Source organism: Amborella trichopoda, chromosome 7 (genome assembly GCF_054954075.1).
Source record: "Amborella trichopoda isolate Santa Cruz 75 chromosome 7, AtrichopodaSantaCruz75HAP2 v2.0, whole genome shotgun sequence".
NCBI classification, from domain to species: domain Eukaryota; kingdom Viridiplantae; phylum Streptophyta; class Magnoliopsida; order Amborellales; family Amborellaceae; genus Amborella; species Amborella trichopoda.
The window spans coordinates 34,135,228-34,151,398 of record NC_142342.1 but is presented as its reverse complement, the minus strand read 5'-3'; the positions used below and the strand labels follow the sequence as shown (position 1 = coordinate 34,151,398).

The 16,171-nt window shown below is 35.8% G+C and overlaps 1 protein-coding gene across 4 annotated transcripts in view; it reads right to left on the bottom strand.

The window, feature by feature from the left end:
* Positions 1–16,171, bottom strand: part of BTR1L (binding to TOMV RNA 1L (long form)) — a 38,351-nt gene that overhangs the window by 5,091 nt on the left and 17,089 nt on the right. For 3 of the 4 annotated variants that reach the window (XM_006843038.4, XM_011624585.3, XM_088872579.1), the window contains exons 4-5: positions 13,185–13,378; positions 9,834–9,958 (exon numbers count right to left, since the gene is read on the bottom strand). In XM_006843038.4, coding sequence (XP_006843101.2) covers positions 9,834–9,958; positions 13,185–13,378 — 319 coding nt within the window. Of the gene's footprint in view, positions 1–7,374; positions 7,485–9,833; positions 9,959–13,184; positions 13,379–16,171 lie in introns of those variants that run through there. The other variant, XM_088872580.1, reaches the window with a different exon arrangement.

Below are 16,171 nucleotides of genomic sequence, written 5' to 3'. Positions count from 1 at the left end.
TTAGACAATCGAATACCTTATTGATCCATTCTTTAATGTTAGCATTCAGCCCATAGTTGTTGGAGACAGGAGCAGAATTGGTTCGGGAATCGCCGAACTGCTCTATTGCGGAAAGTCCCTAGGTTTGGGATCGGAGTCCGTACAATGAACGAGAGGGAACGAGATCCTTAGGTTTATGGGAGCAAGATCCCATATCGATGGGTTCAAGGTTTTGGCTGGTCAGAATCTAAGCTCCATTACACATTAAACGAGGTTGCCAAGTAGAGCTAGTATGGGTTCCCTTGGTTAAAAGATCGTGGTTTCCGTTTGTCATATAACGGCGTTCCTCTTGTTCTAATATCGAGATTCTTCAAGTATAGGAATCAAGGTCCTCAGTTGAATGGCCCCAAGGTCTGCAACTACCATTAGTTAAGGGAACGAGTCCAATATGTACACTATCCTCTAGTTAAATAAATCTATAGTGCCCCATTTCTATACATCACATGCTTGCATGCTACTTGATAAATGCTAAATACTACTGAACACTTTACTGTATATGTCTATAGTCCATGCTTCAAAATCCAATATGTACATATGATTGTATGACAACCTCTAATTAAATAAATCCATAGTGCCCTATTTCTAGGCATAGATGCTACTTGATGAAATATTAAACACTTTTAGGCACATTACTATATAGTATAAGGTCCATAGTCCAAAATGTAATACGTATGACATCCTATGTTTAAATAAGTCCATCAAACCATATTTTTATGCAACACATGCCTATATGCTTGATAAATCTAAAGAGTATGGATTATTTTGCTTCTTAGTCCATGGTCCTTAGTCCAAAAACTAATGTGTATGACATACCCTATTTAATTAAATGCACAAAACTAAAATTTGATACATCCGGTGCCTATATACTACTTGATAAATGCTAAATGTATAGATCACTCTATTAGATAGTCCAAAGTATACTACTTGATAAATGCTAAATGTATAGATCACTCTATTAGATAGTCCAAAGTATACTACTTGATAAATGCTAAATGTATAGATCACTCTATTAGATAGTCCAAAGTATACTTATGTATTCCATTTTTCTTATATATTCTCCAAATCCCATTAGAGGTATAACTTTAATAACATAGTCCCTCGGACCACCAAGATATTCCTTACACATAAATCCAAAAAATAATCTACAAGTATACAAATTGGATTTTTTCTATTATTTTAATCAACTAAATACTTAGATCACCAACACGTACCCCCACCTTCCCTCTTCCCCGCCCAATTCCCCCTCCCTCTATATTAACCCTTGGACCCAAAACCAGCCCACACAGCTCCTTCGCCATTAGCTTGTGGTGATCATTCTAGTGAATCGGGTCGCTCCTCCCAACTCTCCCACGCTACAGGTATGTGCGCTTGTGCTCTTTCCCTGTGTATTTCTATGACTCTTGTGCATGTATAAGAGAGAGAGAGAGAGAGAGAGAGAGAGAGAGTTGAGTGTGTATGTGTGTGCAGTAGAGAGAGAGGTGTGTGTGTGCGCAATAGCGAGAGAGGTGCATGTGTGTGCAGTAGAGAGAGGTGTTTGTGTGCGCAGTAGAGAGAGAGTTGTGTGCAGTAGAGAGAGGTGTGCGCAGGGAGGAGTGAGTGAGGGAGAGAGTGCGAGTGGAGAGATTGTGACGAGATGTATGCTTTTTTTGTTGCTTTACGTATACATTTTGTGATTTATGCCATAATCAGGTATTTGGATTGAAACACGAATGTTACATGGGTTTCGATGCATTGAATTTCTAAGATTTATGTGATAAATCAGGATTTAGGATCAGAATATGAATGTTGTGTTGGTTACTTTGTCTTGATTGGACATTTTATTGGATAATCTAGTATTTGATCAGAGCATGAATACTGAATTTGTTGCTCTATTATAAAACTTGCCATTTGCATGAATACTGAATTTGTTGCTCGGTTATAAAACTTTCCACTAATATAAAAGGGGGAGAGAGAGAGAGAGGTGTAGGACTTATGTGGAACTGGATTCATCTGGTTTTGAAAGTAGATTCCACATATATGGAACCCATGATGATAATGTACCAAACCTTGGACCATGTTTGATGTGAGCGGGAATCTATTTCTAAATAGTACTGGAATCCACTAATGCTTGGAACGTGATCCACTTTATTTGGGAGCGACATCCCAAAATTTTGGAAGCGAGATCCCAAACTTGAAAAACCGAGGTCCCTACGAGATCCCTAGGAGGAACCATGGAATCGAGGTTCCAGAGCGGGAACGCCACCCTACCCCCACGGTTCCCTTAACTATGATTCGGACAGATTTTGTTGATAGAGACAACAGAAAGAAGAAATTTAAAAGCAGGTGCTTTATCAACTGAGGTGAACTTATTAGAAAATAGCATGTCAAGCAGGACAAAGGTTCAACAAAAGATTGCCATTACACGATTTTGTAATATTTTGAGTTTAAATCAAACCAGAAAATACTCATTAATATGCTTTTTCTTTTTGGCCACATTTTACTCATACATATGCTGAAGTTTACTTCCTTTAGAAATAAAAATAACATTATATCAATAAGGTCTCTTCTACAGCCAGTCATCTAAATAAATACTCATGCAACTCATAATAATATAGTAGCAGTGTCTTGGATTCTTGTTTTTCAACCCAAATCTCAAGTCTCTCTCCTCTCTTTTATAAATCATCTGAGATTTCATTTTCCAAAAACTCGAAATTCTATTCTCTAGTCTCCTTTTGTTGGAACCCTTAAAGAAACACCTAAAGTAATATTTCTTTTAGGTTTTCTAATAGAAACCTCATGTAGGGCCAACTTACAAAACTGTTCTTTTGACATTACTTTATATCTCTAAGAAGTAAAAAAGAAGTTCATAACAAGTAGTTAGTTTTAAGATCCTTTATGCCAACTCACATGTACATCTTTCTAGTATTAGAGCCCATAGGTTCAATCCTTTGGTTCCCTCTTTCTTTCTCTATTCTCTCTTGCAGAAAAGCACGGTGGGAAAAGATCTGCCCTATCAAAAAATGGCTTGTGCATTTCTTTATGATAATATCTATTACCCAGAAAAACAAAAACAATTGATTTCGAAGATAGACCGATACTTGAAATCAAGTTTTTACACCAATGGAATAAATATTCCTCTGTAAGAGAGAGATTTAATTATTCCACGGATGGTGCATGATCATCCAGTCTTCAACCCAAAGAAAAAGGTAGAAAGAAAAGAATGGGTATGTATTGAAGCTTATCTCATACCTATAATTGAATCTTGGGAAAGTGTGTATAATAGTAATGATGAAAGAAAATTTTATGCTCTTTCAGAACTATAATTAGCCTCAAAACAAAATTTTGCCCATTCAGTATTTGTTGAGATTTCAGAAAGAGAGTTTTTTAGAGATGTCATAAAAACCAAATTGGTTGTGCAATGGAGACCTTGAGAAGTTTTAGACTCTGTCCCTACTACTCCTACTCCAAAAGATGTAGGTACAATGATGAAAATGAAGAAATTGAGGGACAAAGCAAGATGATTACTTGGAAGGAAGCAGCCTCTAGAGAAAAGAGCAAACATAAAGAAGAATGCTCAACATCTTACCCTTACCAGACAATCGAAGAGAACTCTGTAAGTTTCTCTATCCGGTGTTGATGAATCTGATGATTTACTAGTCTATTCTAATAAAGAGTCTCAGATTGAAAAAATCAAACAGAGTTTTCAAAGTGATTACAAGGGGGACTTTAGGAAATTGTTTGAAAAATCATTCAAAGAGGAAGAGATTTCCAAAAAAAAAAGTATCAAATTAGAAAAATGCTGCATACTCAAAATTTTTTACCAGTGCCAGCAAAAATTGATATAGATGGAGGCAAAAATTGGAAAAGATAATTATTTCTGGTACTGGTGCTAATTTCAATTTTTGCACCAAAGAACTATGAAAAAATTTGGTAAAATACTCACAAGGCCAATAAGTTGATAGCATGAATGATAGAAGAAAATTCATAGAATTTGCCATCAATGTTTCTGTTAATATTGGAGACAAAGTGATTTTGGTAAGTTTGTTAATATTGAGGATGGAGGATACCAAGCAAGAAAAGGTTATGTGACTCTAGATGAAATAAACCCTTACACAATGTCAAGAAACTTGATAATTTTTACTACAGAAAAAGAAAAAGAAATTGTACCTCGAATTCCACCAACTTTCAGAATAAGGGCAAACAAAATTCACAACAATCCTTCTATAATAAAAACTATGAAAGATGTTCAAAAGTTTGGAAAAGAACATAAAAAATATGAAATTATCTGACAAATAAAGGGCATGAGCTTAGAAGCCAGTTCAAATAGTTATTCCACTCCAAAAGCAAAAGAAATTAGTATAATCATTTCAAAAATCAAAACTATTTGTAAAAAGTAAAACCACTCTCTTAAAGTAATACCACTAAAAAGAAAACCATGGGCTGCTTTTGTCCAAAATATTGTGGAATGACTCAAGTAGTTATTTAAGGATTTCTGCAATTTCTCTTATATCAAGCAATTTTAAACTGGCTTCTAAGCTCATGCCCTTCATTTGTCTGATAATTTTATATTTTTCATATTCTTTTCCAACTTTTGAACATTTTTCATATTTTTAATATAGAATGATTGTTTTGGATTTTGTTTGTCCTCATTCTAAAAGTTAGTGGAATTTGAGGTACAATTTATTTTTCTCCTTCTATAGTAAAAATTATAAAGTCTCATGACACTGTCAAGGGCTTCTTTCATCTAGAGTCATAGAGCCTATTATTTTTGAAGAAATAGAGTCACAGTGCCCATTCCTACTTGGTATCCTCCATCCTCAATATTAACAAACTTTACCAAAATCACTTTGTCTCCAATTTTAACAGGAACATTGATGGCAAATTCTGATAATTTTATTCCACCATTCATGATATCAACTTCTTATCCTTGTGCGCATTTTACCCAGTTTTTCCATAGTTCTTTGGTGCAAAAATTTATATTAGCGCTAGTTTCCAGAAATAACTCTATCTTTTTTCCAATCTTCAGCTCCATCTCTTGCACCCTAGTAAAAGATTTTGAGAATGCTCCATTTTTCGAATTTAATACATATTTTCGTTTTAATCGCATCCTCTTTGAATGGTTTTTCGAACACTTTCCTAAAGTTCCCCTTGTAATCACTTTGAAAACTTTGTTTGATTTTTTTCAATATGAGACTCTTCACTAAAAACGACTAGTCAATCATTAGATTCATCACTGGATAGAGAACTTACAGAATTTTGTAAGTAAGTACGTAGGCAAATACTAGGTAGGCAAAATTTGTTTTGGGGCTAAATATAGTTCTAAAAGAGCATAAAATAGTCCTCCATCATCACTATAATACACCCCAAAATTCAATTATAGCTATGGGAGAAGCTTCAGTACATACCAATTCTTTTCTTTCTGCCATTTTCTTTGGGTGAATGACTAGAAAGATCATGCACCATCTATGGAATAATTAAATCACTTTCTCTTAAAGGGGAATATTTATTCCAATGGTGTAAAAACTTGATTTCAAGTAAAGGTCTATCTTCAAAATCAGTTGTTGGTTTTTCTGGGTAAGAGATGTTATCATAAAAAAATGCACAAGCCATTTTTGATAGGGCAAATCTTTTCCCACCACACTTTGTTGCAAGAGAGAACAGAGAAAGAAAGAGGGAACTATAGGATTAAACCTATGGACTCTGATACCAGAAAGAGGATTGAACCTATAGGCTCTGAAATAAATTTATTCTTTTGACTTATAAACTAAATCTATTCCTTTGACTTAATTTTTTTTTATGTATATATATAATCACATGTTTGACTTCTTTGAAAGCACAAAATAATCCTCATCAAGGCCTTTAAAGATAATTTGGGTGAGGGCAAAAATCATCTTACAATTAAAAAACTTTCCACATAACCCACTTGATACCATTGTTTTATAGTTATTTAAGATATTCCAAACCCTTCAACATTTTGTTTTGATAGTTTTTTAAATTTTTAGAATTATTTAAATAGAACAGACGTTTTTCTATCAAACGCCTCAACTAATTTAAAAAATTTCTCCCTACAATATTTATTTCATCACCTACCTCGGAAATGCATTCCCAAATATTTGATTTGTTGTTTTAGTACTTTTTACATAATCACTTGGTTATCACATCTTTCAAGGACCTTGCAATATCTTTAATAAGGTGATTATGTATAAATTTTAACAGAATATTTCATAGCTATCAAACCCAAATACCAAAGTACTCCATGAATAACCTAGTCTAACAATGTTTGTGTTGAAGCTTCCATTTTATTTTTAACTCAATGTTCACATCTTTCACAACTATAGGCCTCCTTGCATGCTGGAGCTTATCATCAAGAAAAAGTTCATGCCCAATTTTATATTTTAATATGCTGCTTTGAAATTACTTCTGGTCCAACAAATAGTCACAATATGAATAAACTTCTTGATTGTCTAAGAAGGGTGAGACCCTTAAACTTTCCCTTAACCTATCCTATGCCGGGTAAAGGGCTGGGTTGTGCTAGGTAGGCAGCCAACGTAAACGTTTGCCAAAACATATCATAAATCCTAAACCTACAATATCTGCTTATGCTAGGGCGTTTCCCAAAAGCGGCGCGTTGTACCGGTTGGGAAAAGGTTTTGACGATGATGATGATGATGATGATGATGAATAAACTTCTCAAGCTCATATCTCATCTAAAAATATGGTTCTCAAAGGGGCACAAAGAAAACCATTATACTCTATTAAAAGAAAAGTAGGTAATAGGAACATGAAGACTGCCTGTGATGCCATATGGGAACCATGAAATGTAGTTGAACTTGAACTTCTTTTTTTCCAAAATGGGTACCTATATTAAGAGGAAAATTAATACAAGCATGGTCATTAACAAGGAAAGTCTTTTAAACTCTGGAGGGGTAAAAACTCCCAGGAGAATTATAGTGATGCTAGAGCCTATAGGTGAGGAGACCTTGATAGGGGCAACACTACATCATAAATAGCCATTTGGCAGGCATCTTTGTACTTTTTGATACCAAAGAATATGGAATAAACAAGTCATTTCGTAATATGGAAGGAACAACCAATGGCTTCCCAAAAATCATCCTTGGCAGATCAAGTGGCTTAGGAGAAACGCCATGCTAAATATCTTCAAATCAAATTTAACAAGGGACTCAAGGGAATCACATGTAGTTTGAGTTTTATAACATATATCATAATAATTACTTCACAATAAAAACCTAAACTAACAAAATTGCATAGTCAAGAGACTAAACAGAAAAAATTTAAAAAGCAGCTTCATAAGGAAAACAGTTCCAAAAGATTAAATTAATTTGGTAAATACCCATATATGTACTTACATTGTGACACTTTAATTAGAGAAAAAAAGGGGGGCCTTTTTCTTTTTTCAGTTGCAACGTCAGGAAGATGTAAATCACCTCAAGCAAGAATGTGCCAAACTGCTTACATGCATCATAATAGAGTTGATCAGTAATTTGGTCAAGTTTCATTCCCCACGATCCCCTTTAGAGCAAGGGCGTACAAAGAGAGAGGAAACATTCAAAGATGGGCTCCATTGGAATATGCCTTTAATCTTCAGAATGAATACATTCCCCATTTGTTAGATAGTTTATAACTTGAAATTAACATATCACAGAAAGAAACTGTGCTTACAGACTAGAGAGTAGGTATATAATTAAAGTCATTACAAATTATTCCTGGTTTAGGGTTCTCAATTTTGGCTAAAATATCAGTTTCAAAAAATGTCTAAAATGGCAAAAGACCAATATTAAAAATCCATGCCTTGCAGGTTACATAGCATTAAGATGTTTCAAATCCAATCCAGCTAGTCTTATTAAGTCTGGAATATAAATCAAAAAGATATTGCCATCGATCCCATCAATTGAGAAGCAACCTTCATATTTCCGAAATTATAATTTTCTGTAAGTTGAATATATTATTCTGACATGTATACAGCTCCAAATAGTAACATGATTGTAGCATGTTAGTCCTTAACCTTGCGAAGTATGATTCCAAAGGAAAAGAATCACAGCATGTACAATATTCCTGCATCTAAATAGACAATTAGGATTATTAATTTGAGAAATAAATCTCCAAATATAAGAGTAGAAGTAGTTTCCACCACGAACTGACCAAAATATTTTTTAACTTCCTTTCAAATAAACAGAGAAAAAAGTAAGGTACGCATGTGTTCCGGTGCACACATACACAACAAAACTCGAACAAACACTTCAGTTTTGTGATGGATAACTTAAATAAACACTTTATCATCATCCAAGTATTGACACATCATAATCATCCAAGGTTCATCATAATCATCCAAGGTTCACAGCTTATCATCCAAGTATTGACACATCATAATCATCCAAGGATCACACCTTTGGTGATCATTATATATCGTGGTAAGGAGCAAGAGCCAACCCACTATATAATACAGCTAACTGTGACAAGCTCCCAAACATCATGTACAAAAGCTAAAGCCAAAGAATGTCAGGAAACCTTAAATTTTCAAGAACATAATGTTTGAAAAGCATTCCATAATATTTTTACAATCATTCTTTATTTAATATTTTTTTTAAAATCATTATTAATAAATCGAATAATTTTACTTTCTTTATTTAATCTAGAATCTCCAGTAAACCACAATTGCAGTACCTAGGAAACTCTAGTTAAGGCCACTCAATGACCTTGATTCCAATACGATGGGGAACTGTGATTAAGGGCACTCAATACATCGATTCCAATGCCACAGGAACCTTTGTTTAGAAAGTCAAGGACCTCGGTTCTAATACTAGAGAAGCCGGGCTAAGCGTACTGACTACTCAATACATTGATTCTAGTACAAAGGGATTCTTGGTAAGGATACTTTAGAGCAACAAACCTTTTGCCTTATGGAACTCGTTCCTTGATAATTACTTGAGCAATTACAAGTGGTAGGGAGTACGATTCTCAAAAGAAGGAATCTCGATTCCTGAGATATGCATTGTACTGACGATGCTTCCTACCATAGGAAGCTTCTAGCCTCTCGTAATTCGCCACTTTTGATTCTTAAAACGCTCCTTCTTCCAACAACTATGAGACAAACCAAAACATGTCCATCTGCTAGAGTACTAAATGTGATAAGACTTCAAGAATTCTCTTTCACCATGTTTTTGTCATTTAACACAAAATCCTAACGGGAAATTCGAGTAAAATACCCAATATGCTTTCAAAATTGAGAAAGAAAATAGTGGATTCTTCTAAATCTTGGCAACCAGGTCATTTAATGTTAAGGAAACCAAGCAGTAGATTTCGATCCAACACCAAAGTGGTACATGTAAAGGGAATATGCGATCACTTTTGAGGACCAAAGATGAACTGCATGTAGTCAAACATTTTAAGGATTGAGAAAACAAACATTAGCCCTATGCCATGTGGTCCCCATATAAGGAAACCTGAAACATTTAATGTTTTGCAATAGCATCAAGCTATAGCGGAAACTGAAAAATGCAAGCAAAAAAGTTTAGAGTTCCACCACAAATGTTAAGAAAATTATGCAAGTACACTGAGCTCCTACAAATTAACCCTGAGCTTCGACAAAATGAGGGAGGAAAGAAACTGATCTTTAAAAAGTATACAAATCACCGAAAAAGCATTCTTCATTGAAAACTGAGTGTTTTAGTATTGCCATATAGAAGACACATTATGAAATCAAAGTTTAGGGACAGGCACACAACAAAACAATCAAAATTTACCAAGAGTCGAAACTAGACCATGTCATAAAAACCATAAAAATGAAAAAGAAGTACCTTGTTATTTTTATATTTTCCTCCAACACCATTTGATCCATAATTGATCAGATTGTAAGCAACAGGTCCAACAGGAGGAAGCACATAACCAACCGGTACACCATGAAGACCAGAAAAGTTAACACCTGCAGATCCCCAACAAACTGTAAACAGTGAAGCTCCAATATTCACCAAATAAAACACAAATGTAGATCATCAGAGCAAGGAACAAATTCTTGTTCTTTACTTTCACGTCTAAAGGGTAACAGCAACCACTAGACTGTAGAAATTTTGTAGCAAGCCCCCATTGAATAATAAATGGGGCCATCAACTGGATAAAGAGCTTTCCAAAAAACAGATGAAAAATCTTTTGTAGGGGGGTGGGGGTGCAGAAGGAACCTTCCAATTCTATCAAATTATATTTAATCAATGAAAAGCCAAAAAGTAAGGCCCTGTAAGGATGAATAAACTATGTTTGGTAGAATCCCAATACAGTAACCACATCCCCTTAGCTCCCATGCTTGCCAATATCACCTAAAAAGGTAGTCTATATTTACACGAGAATGACATATATATTTTGAATCTAAAAGCCAAGATTAATGAAGTCCCCAAGGGACCATTCAATCTTTCTAAATCCAACTCATAGTTATGAATCTCTCCCTTTGACACAGTAGAAAGTAAAAATCCGGTAGTGCCTCTTTGCCCATGACTAATAATAGCTCTTCAGACTAGTTAAAACCAAGAGACTTGAGAAGCAGCTAAAGACCTCACTATTTAAATATAAATCAACAAAGAAACAAACAAATGAATAACAATTATTCTATTGTTTTTGTTTTTCTCTTGTTTCTTTAATTTCTTCAAATCTTTTGACAGCCTATATCCACCCTTTGGCCATGACCGAAGATTTCAACCTTCCATGAGGGGCAATCTATGAACAGTCACCCAGCTAATGACCACTCACCACTCCTCTGGTCTACTCTCCATGACCTCAGGCAGATTGCACTGTTCTCCCCCTTAATTTTCCTGGTGTTTTCCATGTATGTTCTCTTGAAAATGACAAAGAACTATGATTGAGAACATCACTAAGACTCAGAACCGGGTAGGGCCTGAGCTTAAGGCAGCGGGATCTGCTTGGCCGAGTCCAAAAAGGGCTCAGCCAAATAAGATGCTAACCTCAGTAACTGGTGAGACTCAACCAGTTCCCAAAGTTTTCAACAGGACCTGGCACCCTACAGGTTCTGGGCAACTCGGGTGAGTCAGAGCCCGAGTAGGCACATTTTCAAACACTAGCATGGAAAATAGCCCAACAAAACGCAGACCCATGATGTTCCAAAAAGCCACCTTCCACTCTATAACATCCAATGTTTATGACTCAGGCTTGGCTCTGGACTTGATTAAGCCTTGAGTCCAGGCAAATCAGTAAACTCAGTAAGTCACGAGGTGACTCACCGAGTCTTGATAGACAAAACTCAGATGATATAGAGAATATTTGCTGTTTTCAATAGGATCCGGATAGGAGTCAGGACTAGGCGAAGTTCTAAATAAGTCAGCAAGTTTTTCCAGAACTGCATGTGCATGACAAGTTGAGTAGCTTTAGACATGTGCACCTACATGAGCTGAGTTGACATAGGTGAGTCCTGATTAATTACAGAATAGAGGTACTAACAAACATAGTGTGGAGGTAAAAAAGAAATGACATGTGCTGACATTCTTCAAAAACAAATTTGCACAAGCCTAAGATGTCCCCAATCTTTTAAGGTGAAACGGCATTGAGGGGGGAGTGGTCAATGTTTCATTTCTTTCTGTTTTTTGCTTTCTGTATATTCCATTTTTTCTCTTGCATATGTGCAAAGGATGCTAAGATATTGAAAGCCTACACTTTAACTGTCATTTGAAACATCCAAAAGTACGCTGAAATCTTAAAGAGGAATATTTTCTTCCAGACCCAACAGACCAGCGAAATAAGGATTACTAATGCCCACCATCTTATAATACACAGACTTAATAGAATTTCAAAGACTAATGAGACAATGCCACTCCATTCGACCTATCTTGCTGGCTCATGTAGACCATAGAAACCACAACAAGAACTTCAATTAGTTCTCCCATATTGACCCCATAAGTTCGCACATAATGGAAAAATCCAATAGACCAATCATTATTCTACAAGTAACATTACATCACCTTAACCCTTTTCCACCTTATTTGGCCCCTTAAGAAGCAGCTCTCCATAATCTCCTTCTCATACCATTTTCCAACTTCACTTTCAAATTCTAGGTCCCAAGCTTTGATTCTATTTCATATACTAAAGCATAAGCCAAAAAACCTCTAACTATTCTCTATAATGTCAATTACACCTATGACGTACTTTGCCTATAAAACTCGTTCCACATATTGCCATCTATTTAAATACCTCCACATGCACTAATGGAGAAGGAGCCACTTACCAGCATTAAACAGAAATCTCATCATTGATTTCAGATTTGTAGCTCTCAAACCAATGGTATAACTGAGATTCCTGTATTCATTTGTTTCATAGGAAGTTTCTTTAAAGCCTTCTCAAGTTTCTTGAAGTCGTTGATGAGTACTCAAAACAGGAAAATTTTAAGTAGAATCATGGATTTACTAGGATATCCATCATGAGAGTAATGGTGTCATTCTTCTTTTCAGGCCACCAAAGGACAGATTCTCAGTGACTCCTTTGCTTGGCCAATACACAAGTGGAAACTGAAGTACCTGGCAGCTAAATTCTCTGATGCACCCTTTGTTGGCCAATACACAAATAGAAACTGAAGTACCTGACGACTAAATTCTCTGATGCACCCCTTTTTGGCTTGAATATTTGAAACTTCATTAACTTATTACAGCCTAGCATATGCTCGACTAAAGATCATCTAGGTTGGTCTACATACTATGACAAACTTGGACCTGGTTTTCTGTCTAGGACATTGTTCTTAAAGTCAATCTCTTGCACGTGTCAAATTTTTTGTATGAAATATATATTAAAGCATCTAACAAATTCAGCATACAGCATTGATTCAAGAAATTTTGCTAAGATCCATTCAAGAAGAAAATGTTCAATTTCAGGAAACGGTAATGAATCCCCAAGCTTTATTCTTCAACAGGCTAAAAATCGTGCACTGTTGTAATGGCAACAAGCTACATCTTGGAATCTATCTTGCACAAGAAAATAATTGAGATCTACGAGTTAAATCAGAGACAAAACCCAGTACGGGCTCACGAGTACGTGGATACATGCCCCACAAAACAAGGATCATATAATATGAATCAAAACTACACATTAATGAGCAATATATCCAAGGTCGAAAAAGCCTCCATACTGATGGAAGGTAACTTTAGAGGAGTCCGCACCTGTATATGAAAGAGGAGAATTTGCCCATTGTGAGTAATGCGGATCTTCTATTAACTTGGAAATAATCAAGGAGACAGCCTGCAACTGCTCCTCAAGGGAACCTGTGATTGTCACAAGCCTATCACTCATTCCGACATAGCCATGATCTTGAGGAGAAATCTTGATGCCAGCATGGGAATTTTCTATGAATGACCTGGTTACATGCATGTCTAAATGAGATCAAGAAGAAACTTTTCATTCATCAAACAATTGCTCTCAACTAATCAAAAAGAGGTAGATAGCACATAAATTCTTTCCAACATGAATATCAAAAGTTGAGGCATATTAGATCTGTCAGAAACAAAAATCCAATAAAAAAATATTCAACCAAAAATGTTCATTCCATTACGCATCATGATTGACCAACATTTGATAGTTCATGCAAAAAACAAAAGATACAAACCATAAGAGGCTTTAAGAGGTCCTTCTTTTACTTCTTCAAATAACCAACCAGATAAGAAGTTTTGGGCATGTAGAGCAAAGGAAAAGATCATCGCTTACTGAGATCACAGCTCCAGAGAAATCTAATGAACAAGACAACAAAAGGGAATCTGAGAGAGTTCATCGAGGTAATGTAGATACGAGAAGAAAATAGTCGGTGGAAGAAATCTTCAAGTCTGTGACTTCAAAAGGAGAATTGAAATACTAAATACTTTTACATGTATGCTAATTGTCTCCAGGAGGAAAAACACCATATCTAGGAATGGGGAAGGAGAAAGACACTTTGATGAACATGGGATCACGGGGGCAATGGATTCTTTCTTTAGGGGCTTGTACTGGAAAGAAACTAGATTCCAGGACAGATTTGACATGGAGGCATTTAGAAGATTACCTACAGATAGGGCCAATAGCCTGAAAACAGGAAAGTATTTACAGATTCAATTGAAAGGTTCTTTCTAGAGGACAAAGACTTATGCGCACGTTTGACAATGGGGATCTAGAAAAACACTAGGATTGGAAAAACCCGGGTCTAAGGACTTGGGCTTCTGGAGAGCTGAACTTGCAAATATGATGCAAATCTCCTCCAAGAGCCGGCTGAACCAAATTTTATTTCATGGGCGTGATTGGTAAAAGGTGGACTATGTGACCGGGCAAGTCAATACCAATTAAAATTTTTCTATCTTTTCTTTTGTATTGCCACCCGAATCACTCACAAGTATCCAAATACAATATGTGAAACAAATAAAACACCAAAAACACTCGCTTGCTATTAAAATAAAATTACATTCACAACATAGATCTGAAAATTAAATAAATGGTGCAATTAAATCAAAAGAGCATAAACCAAAAAATTACCGTATACCTTGCCTCAAGTTACTCCTAAGGACTTAACATACCCCACACCAAGTCTCCTCCACCAATGGCACAGATCTAGGTTCAAGAACTTGTCTCACAATTTGGGAAGCCAAGGCAAAACTCGCTAAGAACATGACATTCATAGGATAATCTAGACCAAATTCCAACACATGAGCATAAGGCCAAAACTAGAAGGCTAGGGTGTTGTGGCTTGGGCGTGCCACCCCTTAGGGTTTCTTTGTGCTTCCTAAACCCTAATTTAGAGAGAGATTAGAGAGGGGTGTGCCACCTGTTTGGCTTAGAGAGAGCGAGAGATCAAGTGTCTTTAGAATGAGCCCCCATAGCTAGTTTTTATTAAATAAAGGCTAGGGTTTCTAGGGTTAGGGATTTTTCATCTTTGTAAATTTAATATTAAACTTTGATCTTGGAGACCTGTGGGGTGAAAAGATCTCATCCATTTATTCTTTAGATCAACCATCATGACTAAAGGAATAAGGTGGAACCATTTTCCATCAGTTCCATAACTCTGTTCCCATCAAAATATAAAATAAAGAAAGTACAAAATCAAAATCAATTAAATCTTATACTTTCCCCTTTTGAAATCAATTAAAATCTCTACATCACACTTTCCTAAAATTCTCAAGTCACCATGTGGCTTAATTAGAACCAACCAATTTAGGAAAGAATAAGAGGTGGGACACCCCACCTCATGGGTGGCCATGTGGGCCCCACGCCACACTAATCGGTGGGGCCAATAAATCCAATGGGACCCCAATATATAAAAATTTAATTTTCAAAAGATCAAATAAATTTTATATTGTCATTAAATAATTTATTTTATCTCTGATTAAAATAAATTCAATTTTTTATTCTCTCATTAAAAATCATTTTTTAATAAAATAAAATATCTAGAGAGGTCCAAAAAATAATTTTTAATTATCTAAAAATAATTAAAACATATAAAAATATATTCAAAGATATTTGATGGGAATAAGATCTATAGAATTATGATTATAACAAATATACTGAGGACTCCATCCTTTCTAGAGACCGTATCTCACTGCACCTCCTCAAACTGACTCAATAGTTTCTATGACCCACAGCCCTTCGCAGGGGTTCATGATTGAACTATCAAAGTCATTCAATAAGTGAAGGAGACACGATTATAATCCATGGATTACAGGTCCCTCCCTGAGGACAACTCTAGACCCCATTTGAACACTATGTTTTAAGGATCCTTCCAACACAGTCCAGTATTGTGGGGAGTCATCTCTTCCGAACATGTACAAGTCGTACAACTTTATCCAAAACTGCCACTTCCCAGACGACTATCTAGTGTACATGTTGTGTGACGGTAATGATGAGGATTATGACCCTTATCCTCTTCAGCCATCCATCACATACAGGGGTCTCATGGAGTCCCCTGACCAAACTATTCTCGGCACAACTCCGACTTCATTAAGGGATAACCCTCCATCGAAACTATCATCAGTTGTGCTTACACAATGCCCAAGACTATGGGTTTTGAACATCACCTATGAGCCATAGCCAGTCAAAGCTCAAATGAGTCTTGGCACTAGCAGTGCCTCATTGTCCAAAGTCGACCATATTCCCACTGGAGCGAACATTTTACTATAATGTTTTTAGTACA